The following is a 27,195-nucleotide window of genomic DNA, read 5'->3' as shown; positions in this document are numbered from 1 at the left end:
GCGCGCAGGACCAACGCACAGCCACGCACCGCACCGCACCGCCGAGCCTGACCATGACGGAGGAGAGCAGAGGCAAGCGGAGGAAGCAGGCGAACCCCAGGAGGAACCGAGGTGAGAGAACCGAGGGGAAGGAGGAGTGGTGGGGTGGGGGGGGGAGACAGAGGAAAGTTCGGGGACTCCGCGGTGCAGGAGCAGATGCTGCGCGCAGGAAGGAGCCCGTCACCTCGGGAGCTTTCTGGGAACACAAATGCAACGTGTTTTGGTTATTGTGCAACTTTGTACAGTTGTGTTTCTGCATTCGTGAGCCTGCAGTGTTAATAAGTGAGGATGCGCAGGGAGGGAGGGTGGCAGCTGGGACTGGAACAGCCGGAGTGAAACATCCCTCACCCCCGCCCCCACCCCTGTACGCGCTCACCGGGATCTACAGAACCTTGTTTGTTTTATTTTCTTTATCCGAAAACAAATTTTTTCCCCAAACTTTTTTTGGAAAGTTTGGAAGATCCACATTGTTTAGAACGTCCTGACGCAGAGCATGGCGTGGTGCTCTTTTGATTTTATATCCAAGAGATGTTTTTTGTCAAATTAAAACGTTTCTGGAGAAAAACGTTTTCCTTAAAAAAAACTTTTTCTTTCTCTCTCATGTCGGCCTGAGGTAAAAAAAAAAAGGGTTGAACCTGTTCCTGAGGTTTCTTTCTAGGATCATGTTTCCTTGTAGTTTATATTTTCTACGGCAAATTAGTTTTTGTTTACTTTAAGGTACTTGAAAGTGTATTGTACCAGAAACAACAACAAAAATGGCTCGTTTTAAATTGATCTTCCAAATAGAAGTTTTTTCTTGAACCCCAGTGTAAATAAATATTTTTTTTGTCAAATCTCTAAATCACTTGCATTTTAGGTAAAAGTGACAAATCGAATTGCTAAAATAATTTGCTTTACCTTAAAAATGTGTAAACACTCATTTTAGTTTTCTAGTTTTCTGCCCAATACAAAGGCTTTCAAATATCCCCCCCGCCCCATGTTCTCCATTAATCCGGCTCCACTGACTCATATTGATCTCTGTGTAATTCTGACCATCGGTGGTCTTATCACAGGTGGTCTCATGTTATCAGTGATCAGTCTGTGTGAATGCACTTCCTCCAGCAGGGCTGCAGGAGAGGAACCTGTTGACAGTGTGCTTAATTTAGGGACTTTGTTGAGACTCTGCATGCAACACACACTGTGCGCTGTTTGCAAGTGTGTGTGTGTGTGTGTGTGTGTGTGTGTGTGTCTTTGCCTCTGAACTCCCTGACTGTTGTGCAGGATAAACACACTCGCACATGGACACCCACGTAAACATTCGGTCTCCTGTTCTTCTGATGAGAACTGGAAATTTATGTTAGAATCAAACGCTGCCTCCCAAACCCCGAAGCCGCAAAAACTCTAAAATTATCCCCAACATTGAACTTTTCTCTGGGCCTAAATTTAACTGCAGGCAACAACCGTTTAATGAGCTCAAATCTATAAAACTAACCTTTAAACCTTATAAGCTTAGTCTAAATCCCTAAAACGTTGTTGGAGTGTGTGTGTGTGTGATGCTGTGTCTTGCTGTTGACTTTGTATTTGATGCAGAGAAAAGCAGGGAAAACCAAAGGATACCTTTTTTTAAACACATAACCTTAAACACAGCCTTTAACCGAATCACCTTTCTGTCCCTGGGAGGATATTTTGTCCCCGGAATCGAACGCACAAACGCACAACTCGTTTTATTCTTAACTCTCGAGGTTCACAAACCAGGCTGGGTGCTTGTTTGTCTCTGAAGTGACAACTCAACGTTGTTTGCTGTCAGGACTCCATTAGAGTTTGCTGTAAGTGTTTCCTCATTTCATTTCGGAGAGGTGTGACGCCCGGCAGAGTGTCACCAGGGTGAGATCCCTCTGCGGCTGCTCGGCGCTAACGGGTGCGGTGCGTACACACATGCACACTCTCACCTTTGACCGTCACTTAGCAGTTTGTCGAGCGGCCGCACGAATCAACAGCATCGCAGTGCTGAGAAAGCAAAAAAAAAGAAATAACAAAGCTGACAAGGACATGTCGCGTATCAGACTGTGGCAGTAAAAGCACAGTTCCTTTAATTCCTGCTGTGACCTCAGAGCAAAGTGTAACCATCACTTCTGGTCAGTTTCAAGCAGCGGTGGAGTTTTCAAGAACCTAGAGCGTCAGAGAAGAGAAATTGGTGGAGTAAAAACAGAAAAAGGACACTGATTACAAATTGAGATTCGGCCGAGAATCTCAAAAGTGTCCTCAAAGTCAAAAATGTTGAAGATCTGTTCTGTAATATCTTCTGTGTCACTTCTGCTCGGGCTGCTCCCTTTCTCCTGTATTTATTGATTCTTGCTCCCCGAGTGGAAGTCGACCCTGGTGCATGTCTGTGGAGATTGCACGCTCATCGGTGTCCTGTGTCACACACACACACACACACACACGCAGCGTTACATGTGGAGAGTCTGCGCGTGCCCTCCTGGCTGCACGTGTGCCAGCGCAGATACGTGTGTGTGTGTTAAAGCCGTGTTTAGGATCTGGAATGCAAGCAGGGAGTTAAAGGTCCTTGATAAACCCAAATGAATCTGGCAGGCCTGACTCATAAGACAGCGATTTTGCGGATCTTGTCCAAACCAGAAGAAAGAGGTGGAAAGAAAAAAAAAACCCATACGCTGACTTTTCTTCTCTCCCCAAGGCGCCTATTGATTATGTCTCTGTCTCCCCCAATAAAAGTGTCAATGTTCACCAATATCAAGCAACGTGAGGAAATGACTACTCTTCATTCCTGGCAGATTGGAAACAGTCCTGTGACTGAGGAAGGAAACACGTCCATTTGAGATGATGACCTTTGTTCTGGCTGTGAGAGAGAGATTTTGGTTTCAAAGAGTGTGAATTAATTAGCGGAGCAGGCACTCCCCCCCCCCCCCTTTCAGGCCTCCATACACACTCACATTTCAATCCATAACGACTATTTTGATAGTGTGATGCTCCATTTTTCATATTGATCGAGAAAATGGTCAAATATCTCGCAAAGTTTTTAATTATAAGGTTTTTTCGAGATTTACACTTTCACTTTCTTTGCATTTGAGGCAAACATCAATAGCTTTACTGCATAATATTGGAATAACGGTGGAGACAACATCTATTTACTTTACTTTATTTCTTTGTTTCAGGACAACTTTAATGAGGCAGCCATTTAGTCTCTATAGCGGATTCAAAGAAGCCACCTAATTGGTGCAGTAACTGGTCTCTGCCCGCTGTTTAGATTCCAGTGTTTTCATTTATTTAAAGCCCGCTGACTGGATTAGAGCCGGGCTTTCCCCTCTAACGTAGCGGGCGCCTGCACCAGAGACACATCCACCCCCCCGATCACGCTCCTCCAGGCCCCGACCCTCGAATCAGACGCGTTTCACGAGCGTCCTCAGAAACATATTTAGCTCTGTCGCCTTGTGCTTTAGGTTTTGTCAGTCCATGAAAAACCCCTCGCTCTGTTGTTGAGTTGATGGGCCTATTTAAGAGAGAGGGAGAGAGAGAGAGAGCTTTCTCTCCCTGTTTCCCTCACTCCCTCGTTCTCGTTTTTCTCCTTTTTTCAAGTGCCAATTTATTTCAACTCCTTTCCCCTTTTCTTCTTTCTCCTTCATTGATTTCCAAACCCCAGTCTTTGTATGCAGCTGGGGCCCAGCTGTGTGTCTGTGACTGTGTATGTGTGTGCATACATGTACGGGTGTGTGTGTGTGTGTGTGTGAGAACTCATGTGTGTTTGTGTGGGTTTTTTCTGGCACAGTGCTGCCACAGTGAGCATAGCACACTGTACACAAAGGACTCAAGCAGCAGAAAAGAGGGGGAAAAGGAGAAAAGAGAGAGAATAGAGGGGGGGGGGAAACACAGCAATGAAAGACTGTCGCGCTTGTACTGTACAAAGCACACAGGGGCTGGGCCTGTTGGACCGGGCCCGGCTGTGAGATGTATCGGCGCTCGGGGATGAGGGGATGAGGGGCGGGCGGGGGTGAGAGAGAGAGCGAGACAGCAATGAAGAGCTCAGGCACCACGGTTTATTACCGGGACTCTTCAAGGGCCTCAGCTCAGGCGTCAGAACCAGCGGGTGGGTGGGACAGAGGAGGGAGAGAGAAGAGGAGGATGACAGAGGTGGGGAACCGATGGGGCAGGATGGGTAGATGCAGAAGAGACGGGCCGGGGCGACAGAATGTGGGATCATCTTAAGTGTTTCCTTATTCGCTCCTCAGCGTTCCCATAGCTCAGAGTGGCACATCTTTTTCCCATCCCAGCTCGGGTGCGTTTGATGCCAGATCAACGCAGCAGTGATGGGGAATCCCTTGATTGAGTCCCTCTGGTATTTGTTCACATGTTTATTCAATTATTGCTTGGATGCAGCCCAAGCAGTCCCATGTCGTACTGTACATTCCTGCTGTGTGGCTGCCACACTGGTGATCCACTCCAGGAGGAATTATTATCTGGAAAGTTTTTCTGGTGCCATTGGAGGATTAATAATACTCGCGCCGGGGGCTTTCCGCCGTATCGGCTCGTGATGGCGATCGTTAGGAGATGTAGGATGGTCTTTTGTTGAGATGTTACATCGACTTTCAATCATCGTGAATATTGCAACGAAATGTAGAAGCGATCTTTTTGAATCCAACTGATCCGCGCAGAGCAATGTGACCTTTGTTCAAACGGTGGCTTCGTCGCTGAAAGTCAAATTCCAGGAAGAGCAGATAAGACTTCATTAGAAACTTGAGAGTTGACTGTTGAGAATCACACTCTTTTAAACTGTAAACAACATGAATAACCACAGTGGCCATGAGGTGTGTGTCCCTGTGTGTGTGTGTGTGAGTCTCAAGGTGCCTCAGGCTGCACTTTTCACACGTTTGACACCAACAATATTTCTTGCGGCCTCTCACTCAAATAAATGCGTGCGATTCTATTTTCACATCGAGGCGTTTTATCTGACAGAAAAAGGGTTTACGTACTTTTTACATTATGATGTTGCAAACTGCTCTCTTTTCCTTTTTGACAGATTCCATTTCCCCGTTTTATTATTACATCCTTTGTCATAGCTCTGGCAACACGCCTCACCTTTGAGTCTACTTGCAGATCTTCCTCTTTCTGCGCAGACAGGCCGGGGGTAGTGTGTGCGTTTGATATGTGCCGCACGGGTTGGACAGGCGAGAGGGGTTAAAACTGTCCAGATACAGGCAGGATCTCTGCACACAATTTATAGATATGTGCCGTTTTTATCACACCTCAAATTAAATTCGGAACCCCGCTTCAGCTGTCATGTATTACAAGGCCCAGATGGGTGGCAGAGCGAGAGAGGGATGGAGGGGGAAAGGAAAAGAGACAGGGAGAGAGGGAGAGAGGGGCCTGGCAGACAGACACCGAGTGTGTCAGTGTTCTGGAAGCAGCTCAACAGGGCAGATATGTGGTAAACGACAGGAGGGGGGGGTTTGTGGAAGATCTTCTTTGATCACCTCACAGGACTGATTCGAGAAACGGAGTGGTTTACAGTTTGACACCTTTCTTTTTAATCACTTCCCATTTCTTTTCTGCCTTGCTCTCTTATTTCCTTATTTTAAACAAAACCTTTCTCTCGTTTTTTACTTGTCTTTCTCGCGTGGATTTTTTTTGTCTACGTAGCAGTTAGCAACCCAACGGGCAACCATGGCAGCACATTGGCAGGACTGGGTTAGTTGGTGTAAAAAAAGATTTCTCTGTTCCTTCCTTCTTTTTTTTTTTTTTTAACATAAAGTTGCTGTCTTGGTCATCGCTCAGTTATGAAATCCTATACCGCACCCCGGAGGGAGTCTCCCCTGCTGGGCTGCTGACAGCGCTGTCAGCTGCTGGTAAATCAGCACAACACCAGCAGTTTCCTCTTTAGCCGAACACGTTCCCGTGATGGACATGCAGTTCTCGGCAGGTAGCAGAACTCAGTACAAAGCTGACCAGCAACTTGAGAGTATCAGAGTGACCTTGATTAACCTGCCTGACCAATCATGAGTAAATCTCAGCTGTCAGTCAACGAATTGAAATTAAACTTATATTTGAAAAACCATAAACGTAATAGAATGACCTAAAATGACAGAAACCTTCTTCAAGAGAAATTACTTTGAGGTGTTTTTTAGTTTGGTCCGTGTCCCGTCTGCTAACATGGAGAGGGTGGAGTTTATGACCTGGAATAAAAAGTAAAGTTTTGACTTCACTTTTTTGAGATGTGGGATCTTTAGTTTTGGTCGCATCTCCTGATGGTGTAATTGTTATTTGGGATTTAGACAATTATCAATAATCACAATTGTTTATGTATTATCTGTCAACAAATTAATCAGCTTATAATTTCAGTTTTAAACAAGATGTCAGTTTGTTGTGACTAATCCAGCAAATGAAACAAGTGATTAAACAGCGACAGTATCACATGAACAAGGTTTCACCACAGACGATGGAGCCATAAATAATTAAGATAAGCTCACATTTACTGATCCCACACTGAGGAAATACCCTTGTTACAGCAGCCTCGTCAAAATAAGGTCAAAAAAGGATGTGAAAGTATATCAAAATAAAATAGGCAATAAATTAAAATGAAAACTTGAAATACAGAGAACATATATATATATATATATTCTCACAGTACAAATGCTAACATATTGAAAGTCAGACTTTCTAACAGTCATGATCTCTGTAGTGCACAAACATAAAGATCATAAAACTCTATCTGCAGCTTGTACTGCATCAGCTGAGGTGTGAGAACTTGGACCATGGGTCAGTCAGCCAACTCCTCCTCCTCCTCCTCCTCCTCCTCCTCCTGTTCCTCTCCTCCTCCTCCTCTCTCGCTCCCTGTACCTGTGATCACCTGGTACCACCTCCGTCTGACCTGCACGTCCCACTCTCTCCCTCTCTCTCTCACACACATTCAGATAATGTACGTGCTCAGTTACCTGGAAGGGAGTAAACACATTCCTCTGGGGAGAGAACACGCTCCGCTGACTTCTGGGCCCACCAGCGAATGCATCAGCTCGGCAGCAAATTTCCATCAGCAGTGATTTTCCACCAAAAATATGCATTCATTCCGCCAGTGAGACATGCAATGCAAACATATAAGTTGTGTTACAAGAGAGTATCTGTGATAACGTGGCCTGCAGCATCACAAATCAACAAAAGAGAGTTTTTGGAAAGGAATTGGACTATTTTTGTAATAAATCCTGCCTCTATATTTAGTCGCTTTCAAGCCCTATCAATAAAAACCTCACAAAAAGAAAAAGATATTGATGTTTCCAATCAGCATGACATATTTAAAGGTTGCAAATGAGTCTTGAGCTCAGGTAATAACAGGATCCAACACAGGCAGCAACACACTCTTCACTGCTCTAATCTCATGTTTTGTGTTGCAAATTTGACAAACTGGCTCTTTGGTTTGAAACGAAACAGGTCAGCCGCTAATAAAAGAAAATGAATAGGCACGGAGAACAAAAACAACAACTTTCTGAAGTCGTACATTTCTTTTTCCTTCTCTGCCGCTGCGGTCGAGCCGGGTACCTCGGGGAAGCAGTGCACTTATGATTACATGGTGCGTGTGTCCAGCTTTGCAGGAGGGATGGAAAGGGAAGTGAAGTTCTGAGGCCGCCTGGCAGCATTTCAGAGCGAGGGAACGTCATCCGAATGATACGAGTCAGAGGAAGGTGTGAATGCGTCCAGGCCCTCGTGTTGGGACGGGCCCCTGGATGTCTGACACACATCGGATTTTCTTTCTCTCTCAAACTTGCACTTTATTCCAGCCGTCATCTGTTGCTTTTTCTCTCTCTTCGCTCACTCGTCTGTGATCTTTTTTTGTTTCTCGCCCACTCCCTCTCCTTTCTTCCCTTTGATTCCTATTTATCTCTCTCTCTCTCTCCTGTATCCCTTTCACTCACTTCCATTTTTATCCACTCCCTCTCCCGCTTTCTTCCCCCTCTCCTTCCATCTATCCATCCTCTGTACCCCACCCTCCCTTCTCCCAGAGCCCTGAACGGTTGCCATCATGCCTCCCCCCCACCCACCCACCCACCCACACTCCCCCCCGAGTGCCTCCCCTGTCCCACTGACACCACACGCTGCTCCCATCCCCCGAAAAACCACTTCAAACAGCCGACGCCATCAAAGCTTGCAGTCAGTCAGCCAGGCAGTCGGCCAGGCAGCCAGCAAGGCAGCCAGTCAGCCAGCCGGCCTTCTGCTTCGACTTAAAATTACTGTCGTCCCAGTCGCGAGGCTGCTTTCCTCTTCTGATACACATCAAAGATCCTCTTAAACTCCCCAAGTTTGCGTTCTAAACCTTTCTTCTTGTTCGGTCTTTTTTTTATATACATTATTTCGACGGTTGAGGTTTTGCCTCTCCCTCCCTTTCTCTCTCTCTTTCTATTTCTCCCTCTCTCTTCATGCCATCACTTCTTTTTTCTCCCCAACATGGGCCAGGTCAGTAATGACATGCACACACACTCTCTCGTGCAGTTCCTGCTGCCTTTGCATTTTTCTCTATGACTTTAATTAGTTTCTTTTTTCAAAGCGCGGGCTCTGGCATCACATTCACACACACACACACACACACACACTGATCGAGTTGAAACAAAAGCACGTACGAGTGTGTGTAAATTAATATGCAATGTGACTCATACATCTTCCTAATCAAAACTCCATAACCACAAAAAGAACAGTGTGTGAACAATTGGTGTGTGTGTTTCTTTTTTCCTCGCCTGTATTTCTTTATGTGTGCGTGCAGAAAAAGTGATGAAAGAAGGGAGAGCGCACTCAGAGGCCGAGACGGAGAGAGAGTGTGTGTGTGTGTGTGTGTGTGTGTGTGTGTGTGTGTGTGCAGGCGCGTGGGGAACGACTGAGAGAAAGACAAAGAACACGAGCAGAGCGCCACATTAGAGAGGCGTCTTTTCTATGTTTCAAAGCCTCCAAGGTCACTTGTGGTCACTGGAAACACTCTGGTGTGTTATCATCTCATTTCAGGGATGTAATGTCTGCACTGGCCAGAGGATGGCGCCCCGTCTGTACCTTACAAACAGGATCTGTGTGTTGGAACTCATCTGCAGGCCGACCGTACATTTATCATTGTAAAGAAACATACTATTATTATACTGATGCTTCTGCATTTTATCCTTTCTTATTTTACTGGTTGATTCTTAAATGAAGCAGCAGTAGATTAATGTCTCTTCTTTTTTAATGACTATTTGTGGTCTTTGTTTTTTGCCTTTAATTGGTCAAAGTGCAGAGAAATAACAAGGCACTTTTATTTATTTGCAGTAGCTGTAACGAGTTGATTTGGCTTTTTTTAACCACTTGTGTCGTGAATACCTTCACATGTGCGCTCTGAACTTTTATATCTCATTGTGGGTTCCTCCGAGTTCTTGTATCTTGTGTTTCAAATCTGCTTTGAGTGGCTATATTAAAACATTTTAGGGCTTCAATGCAGAAAACACCTCAGAGTGATCGTATATAAAGACGTTTGAAGTCGCCATAAGTCTGTGGGATACCAGGCATATTTGTTTCGCCCTCAAAACAAATCTCCTGTCGTGGTCATATAGCCGAAAGTTGCAGTTCGAGTCGAACTAACCAAATCCCACATTGTGTAGCTGTTAAACTCAAAAGAGAAGTTTTATTTAGCGTGCACCCCTATTAAAAAAACTTCAGAACCTTTGTGCTCCGTCAGAGAATGTTTTAATATTCAAAAGGAGCCACTATTGTGTGGTTTCTTGCGCCCAACGTACAAAATAAAGAGCCACATCAGACGGCTGGAAACGGTCCCCGAGCATTTTCATGTGTCGAGAAAGAGAAGAGGGAAAACAAATTTGGCGTGGGGTGGAGGGGGGGGAAAGAGACGAGGGGGTATTTATAGAGAGTGGTGTGAGAGTCTCTGCAATGACAAGGGTCTAATGAAGTGGAGCTTTGGCTTTTTGATTCACAGTGTGGTGAGTGCGTGGGTCCTTCTGTGACCGGCGCTGCATTCCAGCACCGGCTCCTCGCTACACGGAAAGCAGCGAAGGGCCACAGGAGGAGGAGGCGGGGGGGGGGGCCAACTTCCAAAATAACGTGCTCCTCAAACCGAGCGAAACCTTTTCTCAAGAGGAGCGCAGGCCCGCGTGCTCCCAGTGCACGGTGGGTACTGGCACTCGGCCTCAAACATGGCGGGAGGAGAAACACACAAGAGCTGAATTAGTTTGTCACTGCTGGTGAGTCACTGACACGGTGAATTACCCAATATACACCATTCAGCAGCAGGATGATGCGAGCGCTGTTTCCTGTGTTAACGTGGTGTGGTGGGTCAGTGGAAATTGTTTTCTGCGACAGAGCTTATGACAGACGTGTGATGAGGGAAAAGCAAGAAAGAGAGACAGTGCATTTAAAAGCAGAGGCTGTAAGTCATTAGGGTTGTTATAGGTTCTGGATGTTAAATCGCTTGACAGAACAACTCTATAAAATCCCTGTAAATTCTCAAAACACTTGTACATTTCTACGGGTTAGAGAATCCAGTGGGGAAAAACAGAAAAAATCAATTGCTGCAATTAAGATTAAGATACATTTATTTGTCCCAAACACAAGCACACTCATGCAAGGAGGGAAATTTAACCTCTGCTTTTAACCCGTCTGGTGCAGGACACACAGAGCAGTGGGCAGCCATGTACGGGGCCCGGGGAGCAGATGTTGGGGGAGTAAGGTGCCTTGCTCTGGGGCACTAGACAGGGTAGGGAGAATCCTCTTGGATTTTTGGACAGATCAATCCAGGTTCGTCTTTTTGTTGTTTCTCCGTGGAGTCGAACCAGAGACCTCTTCTGCCCATAGTCCAAGTTTCTGCCACTAGTCTCTCTAGCCTCTCCATTAAAGCCACAGTAATGCTCGTCTATTTTTCACTACCAACTTCTTTTATATTTTCCAAGACATTTCATAAACTTAATGTGTTCCCAGGTAAACCAGTGAAACTAGTTTACCAGTTAACCAGATACTGAGTCCTTCAGGAGAGAAGACAAACGTTCTTTTCTGAGCAGATGAAGGTTCAATGATACTTGCATCTAGTGTGTTACTGCTTCGTGCCGCTCGCAGGCTTTTAGAAAGTGTGCCGTCGCTTTGAAGGTAACGGCCGGTGAGAAAAGGAGGTGACTCTTTCTTTTGATAAATGTCGCTGTGGTGGTCTGGAGGACAGGTAAACATGGTGGCAAACACGCAAGCAGCAGCAGCACACAGGAAACCTCGGGAGGAAGAGCAGGCGACCACAGAGGCTCGCTGCGCACCTCCTCACTCACACCTTGCGCCGCTTCAATGCAAAGAGAAAAACTGATTGCTGCATTTCCCCCCCCCCCTTGTTTCGCTTTCATCTCACTTGCACCCATGAGATAAATAGTCAAAGTTAAGTGATCTCAATTATTTTAACTTTCCTTCCTTCCTCTTATCTGTTTTTGTGACAAATGATGTAAAAGCAGATAAGGGGATGAACTCATAGATAAGGAGACTGTGCTGCTTTAACCCGACTGTGGTTTGTTTGCACGTCCTATTGCTGAAACTCTGAACACACCATCCCCTATATATATATATACAAGGAGGCTGTCACTGTGATGATACACTGAATGACAAGCTCTACCTGTGGAAAATGGGAACATATTCATTTGGACTTCGCTGTGGAAGTTACCATCATTATAGGGTTTGCAAAAATACACCGTGGATTTCTATAGATGACTCACCACATGATCTAAGAATATACATAGCTGGGAATCTACAGGACGGGCAAAAGTACACGTCTGTGAGTGTGTTTCTCCTTCACACCCCCCCCCCCCCCCCCTTACAGCTCTGTCAACACCTTTGTGGTGTGATCACTGTTTAGGCTTGAAGCTATTTGGGACCCTCTTCCTGTCTCACTGCTCCACTTTCTATTGTTTCTCACACGGTAGCTCAGAGAATGATGGTTTAGGAGGCTACAGGTTTAGCATAAGATTTACTCCATCATGGCAACACAGTGCAAAAACACAGGGCCTTAATCAGAAGCATTTTGATCTCTCTTTATATAAAATAATATATAATACATGTGGTTGCGAACACCTACTGTCACAAATACAAACAATTTAAAGTTTGTCCTGTGACCTCACACATGTTGTGCAGTATATATAGTGTAACCTTCTTTTCTTAGTTGTTTTTCTTCGCTCTGGGCAATAAGCAGGCTACAAGTTGTCTTTAAAGCACCGGGGTTTATTCTTCTTCTATCTTTATTTGCTTTACACCAACACGGCAAAACCGAACATAACTCTCGGACTTCCAAACAGGCCAACGCCACTGTCCTACGTGAAACAACGGCAGGTAGGAACCAATGAGCTCCTTGGGAAGGGGACGTGCAGCAGCAGCTTAAATGTTACAAGTGAAATATAAATTATTTTAAAGACCTTTAAATGATACTGAAACAATGAGAATAAGAAATAAGAAACACAAAATTGGCACATAAGTGTTTAAAATAGCCCAAAATATAACATGTACCATATTTGGAGTCACAAAAGAACGTCTAGAACGGCACTTTGTCGGATTGTTAAAGAAAGTTAAAACAAATTCCTGGATTAACCCAACACCAAAATGTAATAGTTTCTTTCCTGACCCGTACCGCATCCTTCCACAAAGTCACATAGAAATCCATTTATTTGTTTTTTGGGTAATGCTGCTCACACACAAACGAACAGGGGTGAAAACATAACCTCCTTTGTGGATGTAACAAAGCCAAGTTAAGTGTGCATCATGGTAAACAGGAAGAGATTCACTAAGTCTATCAGACGTGAAGAGAATGTTCCTTTGAAGGTGAAGAAGATCACAGACATTTTATTTTGATGTAGATTGATCTTGCGCTGCAGCACATGTACACACGGTACAGTAACTTACGGCTTTCGTAACTATATTTAACTTTTAGCAACTTGTTTGCCGTTAGTCAAATGTTTTCGGTCTGTGTGAAGCCACACAAGAACAGGTTTTCCACTGCGCACATGTGGTTCACTGTCGGGGGTGCAGTGCAGTGATGTGACGTGTAGATAGAGAATAACAGATCAGTAATACTGTGAAATCAATAGATTCTCAGATGCCAGGGCCCTTCTCAGAGCGGGGGGGGCGGGCATGGCAGCAGTACACAACACCACAGAGCGGCACAGCCTCTGTCTCGGGGCTGTGCTTTGATTCGCCCGTGCAATGCAGGCTCCTCTGAAATCGCACTGAGCGCTCACATGTGAATAATGAAACTAACACCAGCGCACACTCAGACCAAGAGCACTCGCTCGTTGACAAATCAGCCCTGTGTGTGGTATCAGCGAATGGCTCGGCGGCTTTGAAGCTAATAAAATGCCAAAAGGGAGATTCTGTTTTTGTGTCACCAGGGCCCTAATTGAGGAGCATCATTAAAAGCCACAGTGAACAAAGGGGCCAAATAGTTTCAATACGGCGTTTGTTGTCAAGCTAAAGTGAGCAGAGTGGCGCTGCTGTTGTCCGCACTTCTGCTTTTTTTTCGCAGGGCTTGAATCAATACGAGGAAATTAGCTGGGTGTTTATTTCTCGAGCTGAATGCTGTGCGACGCCGCGGCCGCTGCATCTTTTCAAAGTGCAGATGTCGCCCCTGGGCTGCGGTGCTGCTGTTAGTACTCTGACAGGGTGGTGTCTCCTAATGAGGGGGACATCTGACGGCACAGAGCTGGGACCCGGCTGCTGCGGCGCCGCATGGGCCTCGGTTCTGCTATCTGCGACTGAAGTACAGATAATGTTGGAGGACGTGCAGCCACACAACACACACACACAAACACACACAGACACACACACACAGTCATGTCTCCATCTAAGTCTGACCTTAAACTAAACCTTACTGACCCTCAAACATGTCTTCACATTCAAATTTAAATCATTTACGTTACGCGGACTTGGTTTTTGTCCACACAAAGACGACAAGTCGACGTAATGTGACAAAAGGTTTAGGTCCCCACAACATGAGTAATAACTGGACTACACACACACAGACACACACACACACACACATGGAATATTGTTTTTTTGATGACTCTTGTTCTCCTCCGCATCACATTGGTCTAGTTCTCCATCCTTCCCACTGCATCAGCTTTGTTTGTTTGTTTTCCTGTATTACTCAATACCCTAGTTTTGTGTAGGTGTGTGTGCGTTGAGGGAATTTCCCTCTGTTGTGTGTTTTTCACAGTTCATCATCAGTTGGAGGATTTGTGCCCAGGACGGTTTGACGCTGTTGCTCTCAGTCTTTTTTTGTCCCTTTCCTCTCAGATCCTTTGTTCCGTTGCTCTTCTCTTATCTCTCTTTCTCCACCACTTCTCTGCGTAGTTTTGTCACTCTTTCTCACTCACACACACTAATGTTTGTACTTCACTCTCAGTGAGCACACTCATTGACATAATGCATTGCCCAGCTTACCCTAACCATCCAAATGTAATGCCAAACCCTAAAACCAAGTTTTAACCCTGAAACGGCCCTTTTGAGAAAGTGTGGACTTTTCAAAATGTCCTCACTCTGTAGGGTCTATGCTTAAAATGGTCCTTACAAATATGCCATTACAGGAACACACACACAGACACACACACAGTGCAAAAGCTCACAATCACACTCTGCAACACGCTGCACATTTTAGCATCTCTTCCTCCACACTAATATGACCTTTACAATCTCCATCTCAGTCTCAGCAGCCATTTGCAGACTTTGTAGAAGTCTGCAAACGGAGCCCAATCTCGACCGTGTGACTTTGGTATCAGTGCGTTTGCGGGTTTATTTTCTCCATCATTAGACAAGAATGTTTGCACTTCCTCTTCGCTGGCCACAAACGTGCAATAAACACGCAGCAAAACATCCCATTACCACAATTCCTATCGGTTACCGTGTCATTTAGAGCACTTAATCCTCAATTTGCTGTCAGCGTATAATCTGAGAAGCATTCGGATGAATTGAAATCAAAACTTGCATTCCAGACTGAGGCGAAGAAATTTCAGTGCGAGGTTTTCTGTGAATTAAAGTCTCTCACTTTGGCAAATTATAGAAATCATACACTCCTGTGAGCTTATGGATTGAGGGGTGATATCTTCTTCTTTCAAATAAAAGATTTGGTTTTAATTCTGCTGAACAAATCATTAATAACCGGTTGTCAGGATTGAGAGAGAGTGTGAGTGAGAGAGTGTGAGTTGCTGCTAACATGAGGAGGATCGGGGGGGAGGCGTCTGCTTGTGGCTGTGGTCCTCCCCTGACTCATTGTGCGAATGTGACACAGCAGGTATGAACAAGAAAGCAGCCACATTGACAAATGACAGGTTTGAATCCTGCGATATGCTCTGGAGATGAATATGGATCCCTGGTGTCTCTGAACTGCTCTTATAGGTATAGTAAAATGACAATAAACACACATCTTCCTGTGCTCGGCTGTTTGTTTGGCACGTGGGCGTCCATGCACCCCCATGTGGTAATTTATCTAGTTCAAAATAGCAAGTGCTGAGTTTCTTTTGACGCGAGTGAAACTGTCGTGGAAGAAGCACTGTCTCACTTCTGAGAAGCAAATAATGATAGAATGGTGTTTGAAAATGTAATTAAGTGAAATCTACAGGAGCTCTGTTGGAAATATGGGGAATCAGTGAGTTTTTATTCATGGGCTGTGTTCATTTCACTGGTTTGACAGTTTTACCGCCTACATTTTGTACTTCATGAAATGTAACAGATGTTACATTTACGTGATATTTGCACCACATGATTGTCCTATTTACACTCGTGCATTAGCTCATATGAAGAGCAACGTAGATCTCATATCTTACAGGTAGCTAGATAATATTTGATTAATATAAAACTTTTAAATCTCCAAGAGACGATAAACACTGTTGAAAAGTTGTTGGCCTAAAAAACACATTTACAGCGAAACTCAGATCTTGTAAAATATGTATTTGATTTTTATTTCCTATTATTACTTAATTTTACTAGTACACAAATGATGTGTGTGTTATCCTTTTTTTGGTATATAACAAAGCCTTATTATATATGTTATCATTTATTTTTTGTTTGGTGTTTGTCAATTGTATATCTGACCGCCGCCAAAATATCTCAAACTAATTTGTGAAAAAGATTTTAAATTTTATTTGGATGTTATTTAAATGTGTAGTATACAATAATATATTAAATTACATTGATAATATTGTATTACTGTTATTCTGGCTTTGTTTTAACATCGAGTGTAAAGTGCGTAAAAATCAACAGAATGGTAATAAATTCATTGTGTGGTAAATTGGGCTTGGCCCTGTTTGTTGCCCTTTAAAACCAAGAGAAACAAACAAGGTAATTTTTAGGTAATTACTGCGTGCTTACCATTTAGCCACGTAATTACTAAGTCAATACCAGATCACAAATGTGAATTGTAAAATAAACTGCAGCTGAGTGTCTGTACAGTCGATGGCCTCAGGGATATAAACAGAGGAGGGTTCGCGTGGACGGGACTGAAACTATCTCTCTGCTGAGCCAGTGCAGCAGAAACGCAGACCTTTAACTGTGGCTTGGGAAAATTTCTGTCTCACAAAAATATGTGCTTATGAATTTATAATTATTATTCATGTCTGCCTGACCCAATGAATGTAAATAAGCAAATTAATAGTGTAGTTCAGAGTTTCCCAAACGTTTTAGTTAGTGACCCACAAAATAAGGCTCTTACTTTAGGACCCACATTATCCAAGAGGATATAGATTTGAACTAAAGTTGTAATGTATCATATGGTGCGACTAATTAACCTGCTGCAATTGATGCTATGACTATTCTTTGATAAACAGCTCAGTGATCATGTGGGGACAAAGAGAATTATAAGGTTGATGAAATACTTGTCAATATTTAACATTTAATATAATTATTTATCTTAAATTTAAAAATTATCTTTTTGTGTGTTTTCTTGTATTGCATTAATTGTTAAATTATGGTTTATTTAATTGGTTTGAATTTAATTTGATCAATGACGCCCTCTTGTCTGGAGTCCCGACAAATTGTTATGGAACCACGACTGTAGGTGATTATTTTTTAGGCTGCATAGGAAACTCAAGATGGATTAATAAAATAAACACATTTGAAAAGAGCGGAAATTTGTTTTCTCTGAGTGCAATTCTGCATTTCTAACGATACGTGTCCGAGCTGGAGAATGTGACCCTCTGTCTAACAGGCAGAGACCGTCAATCTTCCACTTCAGCCTCCGTCAGCGAGTGGAGAGGCAGCAACAGGCAGATTAAAATAGCGTTGCAGTGTGTGATCTGAACACAAGCGTTGTTGTCAAGCCATCAGAAACAGTCCCCAGACGACCGAGTGATCAACATTGTCAGGCATGATGCAGCACAGTTCGGTTAGCACTCTCTGGATATGAGTCACAATCTTCCCACGCACGATAATGTGCATGCACAACAGCAGTGTACTGGTGTGTGTGCTAGTTTGTGTTACTCTTTAATTCATTTTGTACCTTGACACACAATCCGTTCATGGCGGCGATCCCAAGCCTCCTGCAGAGTTCAAAGATTGTGTTGCTCCGACACAGACACACACACACACGCAAAACGAATCTATTTGACGCCGTCTCTATCCAAATAAATAAATCAACGGGCCTGATAATGAAAGCCATCCCTGTGTGGTGCCGCTTTAATGACAGGACATATAGACTCAGTGTCACTCACTGTCATGGGAGAGACAATTACAGCCAATTTGATGCTAATCAGGACCAGACTGTCCCCCCCCCCTTCTTTTTGGGCCCTGGCGGTGTATGTCCTATCATCCCGAGGGAACTCCTGCAGGACCGATAGAGCAACTTCATCAACTTCATAACCACCCGCTGTAGTGGAGCATGTTTGATGAAGAATTTCACCCCCCTAAAGAGCAAGTCCCCCCCCCCCCCCCCCATGTTAGTTGATCAGCTCTGTGGGAGGCTTGCAATCTGAGTTTTTGCATGAGCCCAGGTTTGAACAGGGGTGAAGTGAAGCCGGGGGAAGGACGTACAACATGCTGATACAAACAGAGACACGTGTAGGTGTTACATCTTTATACACTCATCTGGAGAATATGTGTAAATTGTTCAAGTGACTTAGATGTGATTGTGGGTCGCCCCCTTCGGCTCTCTCAGTAGCAGAGTGACTGTGCGTGTGTGTGTTATCAGTGCAAGCTCATGTCTCTCGGTTGTGAAGGTGTCATGGTTACCAGGTTCTAAAGTTCCTCCGAGTGTACGGGCACAGCCGTGGGTCGTGTGACACGTTCGAGGGAGCTGAAGGCAAACGATACGACGAGCACTGTCCACAGGCGAGTGAGCGAGGTCGCAGTCGCAGAGATTCAAAGAAAGAAAAAAATGAAAATCTTTCAGAGGGAGTGAGTGCGAGTGTGTTTTGACAGCGCAATGAATAAACCTTGTTTGTGTTTTGTGACATTTAATGAGCTGTGAAACTGTACGTTTCTCTCTGATCTCTCTCGGAGCCAAAAAGGAAAATTCATTTACGGCTAATAGGAAGCATGACAACGTTGTAGTGCGGCCGTCATCGAACGCTGATCAGAAATGTTATTTTTCAGAACACAAAGGGGGGGAAGAAGAACTGGAAGCTCTGTCTGTTGGCTCAGGCCGCGCTCTCCCCTCGACAACGGTTTGGCTTTCTCTGATGCTGCATTTCAAACGCACTGGCAAGCAGTCCACTTTGTGTTCTTAAACGGTCATTACTTGGTTGTGATTAGATATTGCCAATCAGCGAGAGGGAAACAGAGAGTCCTCAAAGAAAGCCTTGGAAATAAGAGCCTACAGCTGAAATCCCAGGCATGTGTTTGTAATTGTCATTTATTGTCTTCGCCATGGGAAAAAAGTTAACGCGCCCCTTCCACTTTGCTCTGCAGCCCGGGCACCGAGGGTACACTTTTAAAATGACAATATGTTATTTGTCTTCTCTTCTTACTGCTCCACTGCCTCACGGTCATGTACTGTGCACATCACGGATCACGGATGAAAATATAGAGTGAAACATAAAAGTGTACGATATTCTTCAGTCACAAATTGTTCTTTAAAAACAAATACACATGAACTCAAAGTAACAAAGACGTATATGTTGCAAGTAACTGGGATTTAAAGTGACATTAAAACAAGCTGCATTTTCTTGGCATGAAGTTTAAACATCACAATGAAACATTAACAGCAGACTCCGTTAAATACATATATTCTCTTTTCTTAAATATCTCTATTGTCGTTTTTCAAAGGCTTTTTGGGTAAATTTGTATACAACTGAAAGCCTTGTACTGATCTTCCCTTTAAAATGGATCAGAAATTAGTATTATAATATATTATTATATTTTATATTTCTGTCTGAAGTGTTGAGAATTATACATCTTTCCTCAGTTATGTATGTTGCATGCTGAGCTTGTCTGTTTGCATTGATCATTATCCACACATCCACAACGCGAAATGTCTCTTGATCAAAACCACATTGAACAACATGAAAGAAACCTCATCCTCTTACTGACAGTGAAATATTGAAATAATAAAAACTTCGCATTTAGAAAATATTTTTTAATTCCTGATTGTGTTTTTCCTCAGTTTGGTTCCTTACATATTTGTTTTAACCCATGGGTTATTGTGTCTGGTTTTCAGTGGTCACAACCTACAGCTCAAATAACTAAACACCATCTCAAATAACAAGAGACATGTCCATTTCATTATGAACCATGTTTTTAAAAAGTAATTATAGGTTTGGACACCACAACAAAATAATTGGTGTGTCATTTAGCCCAGATTAAAGACATGTGTTGGTGTTATTTGATTTTTAACGTACTGAAAACACAATATAGCATTGCAAAAATCAAACATCCCCTAATGAGCTCACTGAACATTTGATGCATGGCATTTAAATAGAACTCAGAGCCCCCCCCTAAAACTTCCCTTTGTTACTTTCCCTCTCACAGTGGATGCTGAGCAAGCAACTTCACTGGGCTCGGAGGGGGAGGATGAGGTGGGCCTGTGGAGCCTGGAGCCGCAGGACTGCCAGGAGAGCCTGGACAAGACGAGCCTGACGCCCAGCGAGGGGACCGAGGAGCCGGGCAGCCCCCCCCGCTCCACCCGCCCGCACAGCCTCAGCCCCGGCGCCAGGAACTACTGGGCGCAGGTGGAGCCGGACGCCGAAGCGGCAGAGGACGGCATCACTGCATCCACCACTCACCAGGATGGAGAGCATGAAACATTGAGGATGTACTGTAAGTGATGAACTGAAGTGTGGTGTTCCTCATGTAGGAAAAGTCTGAATCAAGCCCCTGTTACCTCCACCCAGGAGGTGTGGTTGCATCTGAGTTAGAATCAGACATATGTAGGGGACTGATATTTATGAGTGTGTGCAAAAAAATCTTGAAGGTTGTGCTCATTTGTTTCATTGAGGGAGTTCTCGAGTCTGGTCTCATGTACAGCTGACTTCTCCTGCAGTGATTGTAACTGCTAGTTGACTTGGCCATAGTATACTGACGAATTTTTTATACCTTGTATTACTCTAAGGGGTTGCAAAATTCTGGGAATATTCAAATCTGGAAACTTTCCATGGGAATTAACGTGAATTAACAGGAATATACAGGAATTAACAGGAATAAACGGGAATTAACAGGAATAAACTGGAAATGTTGTGGGTAATTTATACTAACTGTATTTACCTTGTCATATACAGACATAAATATAAACATTTTGTTTTGTCATAGGCTGATTTGAGCCCTGAGGAAACTTTGGACACTTGACTTTACGCCTCTGCATCTTTGTGTCATTCTTAACAAAGGCCTTTGCACAGTTTTTGCAAATGTACACAGCCTTTCCTTCTACATTGGATGGGGTGAAATGTCTCCACACATGAGGCATTGTTCTGTAGATATGAGAAAAAAGTTTGTAAAAAAACACTAATGCAATGCCAGAGATATATAGTGTTAGCCAAACAATTGGAATCGTCTGTAAACATATTTTATAATTGATGGATAAATGTATGGAAATAGGCTAGATGAACAGATGAACAATTCAACGTATTAACTCTTCAATGTATCAACTCTTTATTGTACCCTCGGCACCATTGTAAATGAGGGTCTTATCCCTCAATGTGTTTTCGGAGGCTTAAATAAATATTCAATCAATTTGGTGCCGATTCAGATGAAGATCCAGATCTAGCGATTTGAACTTACTTAACTGGCTCCGTGAAGAAAGTACGAGTGTAAAAATGTAAGGGATACTGTATGAGACTGCTGTGAACTCTACAGTAAGTGTAAACAAGTTTTCCAGCTGGGTTTCTTTTTCTGATGCAAGACAGTGCCAGCCTCACGATGCTGCTCAAAGCCCCGTAGATACACCTTGGTATCAGCTCCTTGTGTAACCATGCCTTCCCTGAAAGCTGTTTCTTCTTTTCGCTCTTCTCTTTGAAAAGGCAGCCTTCTGAAAGCATGACAAAAGAACTCATCCCACACAATGTCACAATATTTCCATGCATCAAAGAGGTGACGTTACGGTACTGAAATCAGCACTGTGCGACGTGAGGCTTTCCCTTTTATTTAGCGGAGATCAAAGGCTTGCGCGGCTCGCCTACTAACAATCACTTAGCTGCCTCGCCTCGTGTGATTCGGCCTCGCCTGATGAAGGCAGAGCTGAGTTTTTACAACACTCCACCGCACAGGCTCTTCCCTTCACCACATAAAAAAACAGCTCAAAATATGCCAACATCTGCAAACATTTGAAAAATCTTCCTCAAAGTCGCTGTGAGCAGAGTTGAGTGGCCCGAGATAGGAGACTCCCTCTCCACTTCACATTGAGTACATCTGTGGCTGTCTCCCTCTCGCTCAGCCTGTCACTGCAACTCCAAGACACAACCGAGAAAGAATTCTTCAAATCACGTGTCGCTTCTGGCCGATACCTGGATTTATTGTTTTATCTTTCAGTCTTTTTAAGTAAACAGTTTAATCCCATTATATTCAGTTGCACGGTGTCACAAAGACTGAGAAAACATCTTTGAAAAGGTTTTTCAATATAACAGAGATGCCTGCAATCATAATTATATGACTGTAAAGTACGTGTGGATGAAATTAACTTAAAAAGGATTTGACTAAGAAATGTGATTTCTTGAAGAGATGATTATGTAATATATTGAATCTTTGATTATCTTTTGTTTGACCCGTTTTCACTCAAATTAAATAAATTGGTTAAAAAATAAAAGGTTTTCCAATAACCCAGATCCAGCAAAAGTCTTTTATCACTACGAAAATATTAGAATCTTGTTTTGGTCAAAAAAGCTAAAATAATTATGATAGTCTCTTTTGTTTAATAAGGATTACTGTAAAATGAAGGTTAAATGTAGGTAAGGAAAACTTGTCTTAAACGGGTTTGTTTAAAAAAGTTTCTCCTTGACACTTGTAGTAGAATCTGTCTCATAGTTATGTTTACCTTAACTGCTTCAAATTTAACATATTTCTAGTTGTACATATTTCAGTGTCTTTTTATCTGTTCCCCAGGTAAGAGCTCAGATTCCCAGAATGCCTTTGAGGACCTGGCTCACTATGAATTCTTGGCCCAGTTGAAGAGGGCCTCTACCTCCGCCAGTCTCTTGGACCATCTGAGCCACAATGGCACGGCTGCAGCGTACCACCAGGGCAGCCGGCACGACGACCTGCCGCCCGCTATCTGGTCACCAGGAGCTCAGCACAGCTCACCTGAGGGAGCAGGTACGTGAATGACAATGATAAATACATTGAAAATGAACACATGTGAAATGCCTGTTATTAGTTCTAATAACCAACTCAACTGCAGGATGTCGTTAAAGAATGATACTCTTGTATAATGATGTACATATTAATTAATTCTGGGAAAAATAGGAAGAAAAGGCAGAATTGTAATTTTTATGTCACAATGCAAATATGTAAAATAATTTCACTTGACAAAACAAAAACATTAGGGAGACATGTGGGTATGTGACATGATTAAGATATTCTTGTTTCTATCTATAAATATTAGTGAACAATATAAAATTATCATGTTGAGTTTATTACTCTCAGATCTGTGAGAACACATTTCATTCTGTAGCTTATACCACAGACACACAAGAAAATGTGTCGTAAGATTCCATCTTCCTATTTCAACATTCAACCTGTGTGACGACACACACAAAGGTCAAATTGACATTTAGAGTCTACTATTTCTAACTAAGTTCAAAATAATAAATTTGGAATATTTTCTTTTAAATGGCACAGCTTACTCTGGCTGTATTTATGTATAAGGCCGGTTGGTGACCTATACCAGGACAGGCTTCTGCCCCCAGGCCTGAAAACAGTAAATGTGATAAATGCATGAAGGTTTTCACGCTCTGTTTGAATCGTCTCTTCTCTCTGGGCTTCAGATGCAGCGCGGAACCAGCAGGTTTGTCCGTTCTGCCACAGGATGTATCAGCGAGGAGCCACTTTGAGGGAACACCTCAAGTACTGTCAGGAGAGGGAGGGGGGGCACATGGTGTGTCCACTCTGTGGATACACTGCCCCCCATAGGGCACAGATGGAGCAGCACCTGGCTCTTCACAATCAAATGCAGGACAAGGTGAGACTCAGAGCAGCATAAACCTTCCCGGCTGCAATTAGGGCAAAATGCCACAGCATGGTTCTATATAGTTTTAATTATTTAGCAGTGATATATTTTTAACTTTGTGTTATACACAAATAACCTTTGGATGGCTGTGGCTAAGGAGGTGGAGCGGGTTGTCCGCTAACCACAAGGTTTGTGGTTTGATCTCCAGCTCTTCCAGTCGGCATGGAAAGACACAGAACCCCAAATTGCCCCTGACTGTGTCGGAATGATGTGTGATGGGGAAAATGCTGCACAAAGATTATAGCACATAGCAATGTGTGAATGTGTGTGTGAATGTGTGAATGGCAAAACTGTAGTGTCAAGTGCTTTGAGTGGTCATCAAGTGTGTATGTATGCATATAAATACAGACCATTCACCATAATCATACTTCTACCAACCCTGAAATTGCTCCCTTAACGTCTTCCAGGGTAAAACTAATAACAGCATTCCGTCTTCCTAGAGTCCCATCATGCTTGATCAAGGCATGGAGACCAGGAAGTTCAAATGTATGCAGTGTGGCAAAGCGTTCAAGTACAAACACCACCTCAAAGAGCATCTCCGCATCCACAGTGGTGAGACAAAATAACATCAAAACACTTGTACTCGCCCGTTAATTTGCTATTGTATCACTAACCCTTACTTATGTCACTTGTGAAATGACATACCCAGTTCATGCGCTGACAGAAAAACGATTATGAAGAATGCAAAATGATGACACCCTGGTAAAAAGTATTTTCAGCCCACTCGACATCTTTTGACAACTGCGTTCTTTCTGTGTTGTGTCCCTTAGGTGAGAAACCGTACGAGTGCTCCAACTGCAAGAAACGTTTCTCTCATTCTGGCTCATACAGCTCTCACTTAAGCAGCAAAAAGTGCCACAGCGGTGGAGGGAACGGAGGGGGACATACAGGAGGAGCCAGCGGGGCTTTTAATGGACACAACCAAAGCCCCTACCACCCCTCATATCTCCAGTCTCCCTCTGCAGGCAGGGGGAGAAACAGCAGCGACAACAGCTCCCCTTTGTCCTCACAGAGCCAAGACAATTCCAGGTCTCTGGGCCGAGTACCAGAAGATCCTCATCAGCTTTTGCTGCAAGACCTTAACCAGAACCCTGCAGCCTTCGCCAAAGCTTTGGATCTGGCTCGGTTCTGGGACCCCTCGGCAGAGCTGCCCCTGAGGGCCAGTATCCTCAAAGGGACCACCCTATTGCCTTATCCCTACTCTGGGACCAAATTTGAGGAGATGCTGCAGGAGGTGCTTCACAGGGACGGGAAGAACAATGAGGAGATGGAAAGAGAAGGAGGCGCCGCAGCAGAGGAAAGGAGGGTGACTCACAATGGAGGAGGGATTGAGAGTCAGATGTCCCCTGATCGAAGGAGGGAGTCAGGTGAAGGTGAGAGATGCGTGCTCGGGGTGACGTGTCGCTGGTGCTCCCAGCTGTTCCCCAATGTGGCCGTGCTCCTGCAGCACGAGCGCTACCTCTGCAAGATGAACCCTGAGGCCATGGAGGTGCCCGAGGGTCTTCGCGTTAAAGGCCACTCCTCGCCACCTTTGTTTTTCCCCAGATCTGCTCTCAAACTAGAAAACAGCAAACCAGGAGAGGTCCCCAATGGTCTCTGTGGACACAAGTCACCGTTGCACAAGCCCAGCTGGCACTCGGTACCGCAGCAGCTTTTGGTCGCGATGCACTCTCCCACATCGTCCCACCACGATACCCTGTCCGCGCGGGCGTTTTGGTCCAGCCAGGAAAAGGGAAGCCCGAGTCTACAGAGCAACCACTCCCCAGATCTGTCTTCACCCAGAGCCAGAAGAAGAGTTCCCTCGTCAGGATTCAGTTCTCCTGTCTGCCTCGACCTCACCAACTTCCCTCCTGAAATCTCCTCACCTCAGATCCAGACTGGAAGCCCCTGGTCGGCACAGAACGAACCTCTGGACCTCTCCCTGCCCAAGCAGCTCTCAGGCCAAGAGGGGAGAAACAGAACTGTTAACGGCAGCTCAGCCAGAGGCGAGAAGAGAGAGCTTGGGGCCCAGCAGCAGCTGAAGAGACTTATGTCCAACCTAAGTCCGACTTCACATCTACCCTTACACTACCACCACCCGGTTTACAGTGGGGCCAGAACTCCTGTGTTTCCAGGGTCCTTATACAATGGTTTTCCTCTCATCAACCAGTCTGGTTTGGGACTCTCAGGACATGATGGCATCACACAGATTCCATTCAGTCAGCCAGCTAATAGCGCCGGGTTCCTCTCTCCTATGGCCTACATGATGGAGGCGGATGCAGAGGCCACGCTGAAAAAGATCCACCAGGAGAGACAAGCTCTGATGGTGAGTAAGGCTTCTCTTTAAGATTTAGATTTCTCTGCCTCTACTCAATTTGTAAATTCTCTAACGACAAGTTAAGTAATTACTTTAAAAAGTGCATAGAATTACAGTAGTAACCCATGCAAACTACTGCATAGTCATAACGTTCATGATTTCCTTACAGGGTGAGGTGTTAAGCCGCGGAGCACTGGACTATCTCTCTCTAATGGATGAAAGTATGGAGGGAGAGGGTGGACCCGGGAGGAAGAGGCTGAAGAAGACAGAGGAGGGGATGTATGCTTGTGACATTTGTGAAAAAACATTCCAGAAGAGCAGCTCGCTGCTTCGACACAAATATGAGCACACAGGTCAGTAGCTTGTGCGCAATCTGCAAGAACATTTGGTATATCATTTTGTTTATTGGCTGCCATCATATCTGTTCAAAAAATTGTTATTCATGAACATTAGAGATGCTGGTCGGCATATTTTTTTAACTTCGTATACCATCTGCTTTAGTTACGATATACCATTTTAAAATAATCTTTAGAAAATCTTGACAATTAACCTAAAAAAAACAATTTGAAGTGATTTCAGTACATTTTCTAAATATTTTGTTCATAATTTCTCTGTCGTCATTACAGGCAAACGTCCTCACGAGTGCAAGATCTGCAACAAGGCCTTCAAGCACAAGCACCATCTGATCGAGCACAGCCGGCTGCACTCTGGAGAGAAACCATACCAATGTGACAAATGCGGAAAGCGCTTCTCTCACTCCGGCTCTTACTCCCAGCACATGAACCACCGCTACGCCTACTGCAGCAAAGACCAGGATCCAGACCAAGACCCCGAGGAGATGCCTTTCGGCCCGGGGGCGGGCGGCATGCTCGCGGGTCGGCTGGCTGACGACAACCCTTTGTCCCTGGAGGACACACAAACTCCGCACTCTTTCCTCAGCGACTCCAGTCTGGACGGGGCTACAGAGGGACTCAAAGAGGAGGAGGAGGAGGAGGAAGAGAGAGAGGCAGGGGTTAGCGATGGTCATGTGGAAGAGGCACATGAGAGTGTGTCAGGAGAGCGTTTGGAAGGTCGAGTCGTCCAGGATTCACCAGCGAGGGAGCACGGAGAGCAAGATGAGAGAAGCGGCTGCGATGGGGAGAACATCACAGAGAGTCACACGTGGGAACGGGTCACTGAGGACCAGAGAGGAGACTTGGACAAATATGAACTCAACCTGGATATAACAGATTTACCCAGGATAAAGACTTAA

At 44.3% G+C, this 27,195-nt stretch overlaps 1 protein-coding gene across 1 annotated transcript; it reads left to right on the top strand.

Moving 5' to 3' along the window:
- The first annotated feature begins 53 nt into the window (after window positions 1–53).
- LOC133000670 (zinc finger E-box-binding homeobox 2-like) lies at window positions 54–27,195 on the top strand. The gene is made up of 8 exons (XM_061070623.1): window positions 54–111; window positions 19,963–20,250; window positions 22,525–22,734; window positions 23,406–23,599; window positions 24,088–24,199; window positions 24,418–25,952; window positions 26,113–26,296; window positions 26,570–27,195. Exons 1-8 carry the CDS (start codon window positions 54–56, stop codon window positions 27,193–27,195), a joined length of 3,207 nt encoding a protein of 1,068 aa, XP_060926606.1.

This window comes from Limanda limanda, chromosome 4, assembly GCF_963576545.1.
Source record: "Limanda limanda chromosome 4, fLimLim1.1, whole genome shotgun sequence".
In the NCBI taxonomy this organism is placed as follows: domain Eukaryota; kingdom Metazoa; phylum Chordata; class Actinopteri; order Pleuronectiformes; family Pleuronectidae; genus Limanda; species Limanda limanda.
Note: the sequence above shows the minus strand (reverse complement) of the source record. Positions and strands in the feature narration are given on the sequence as shown.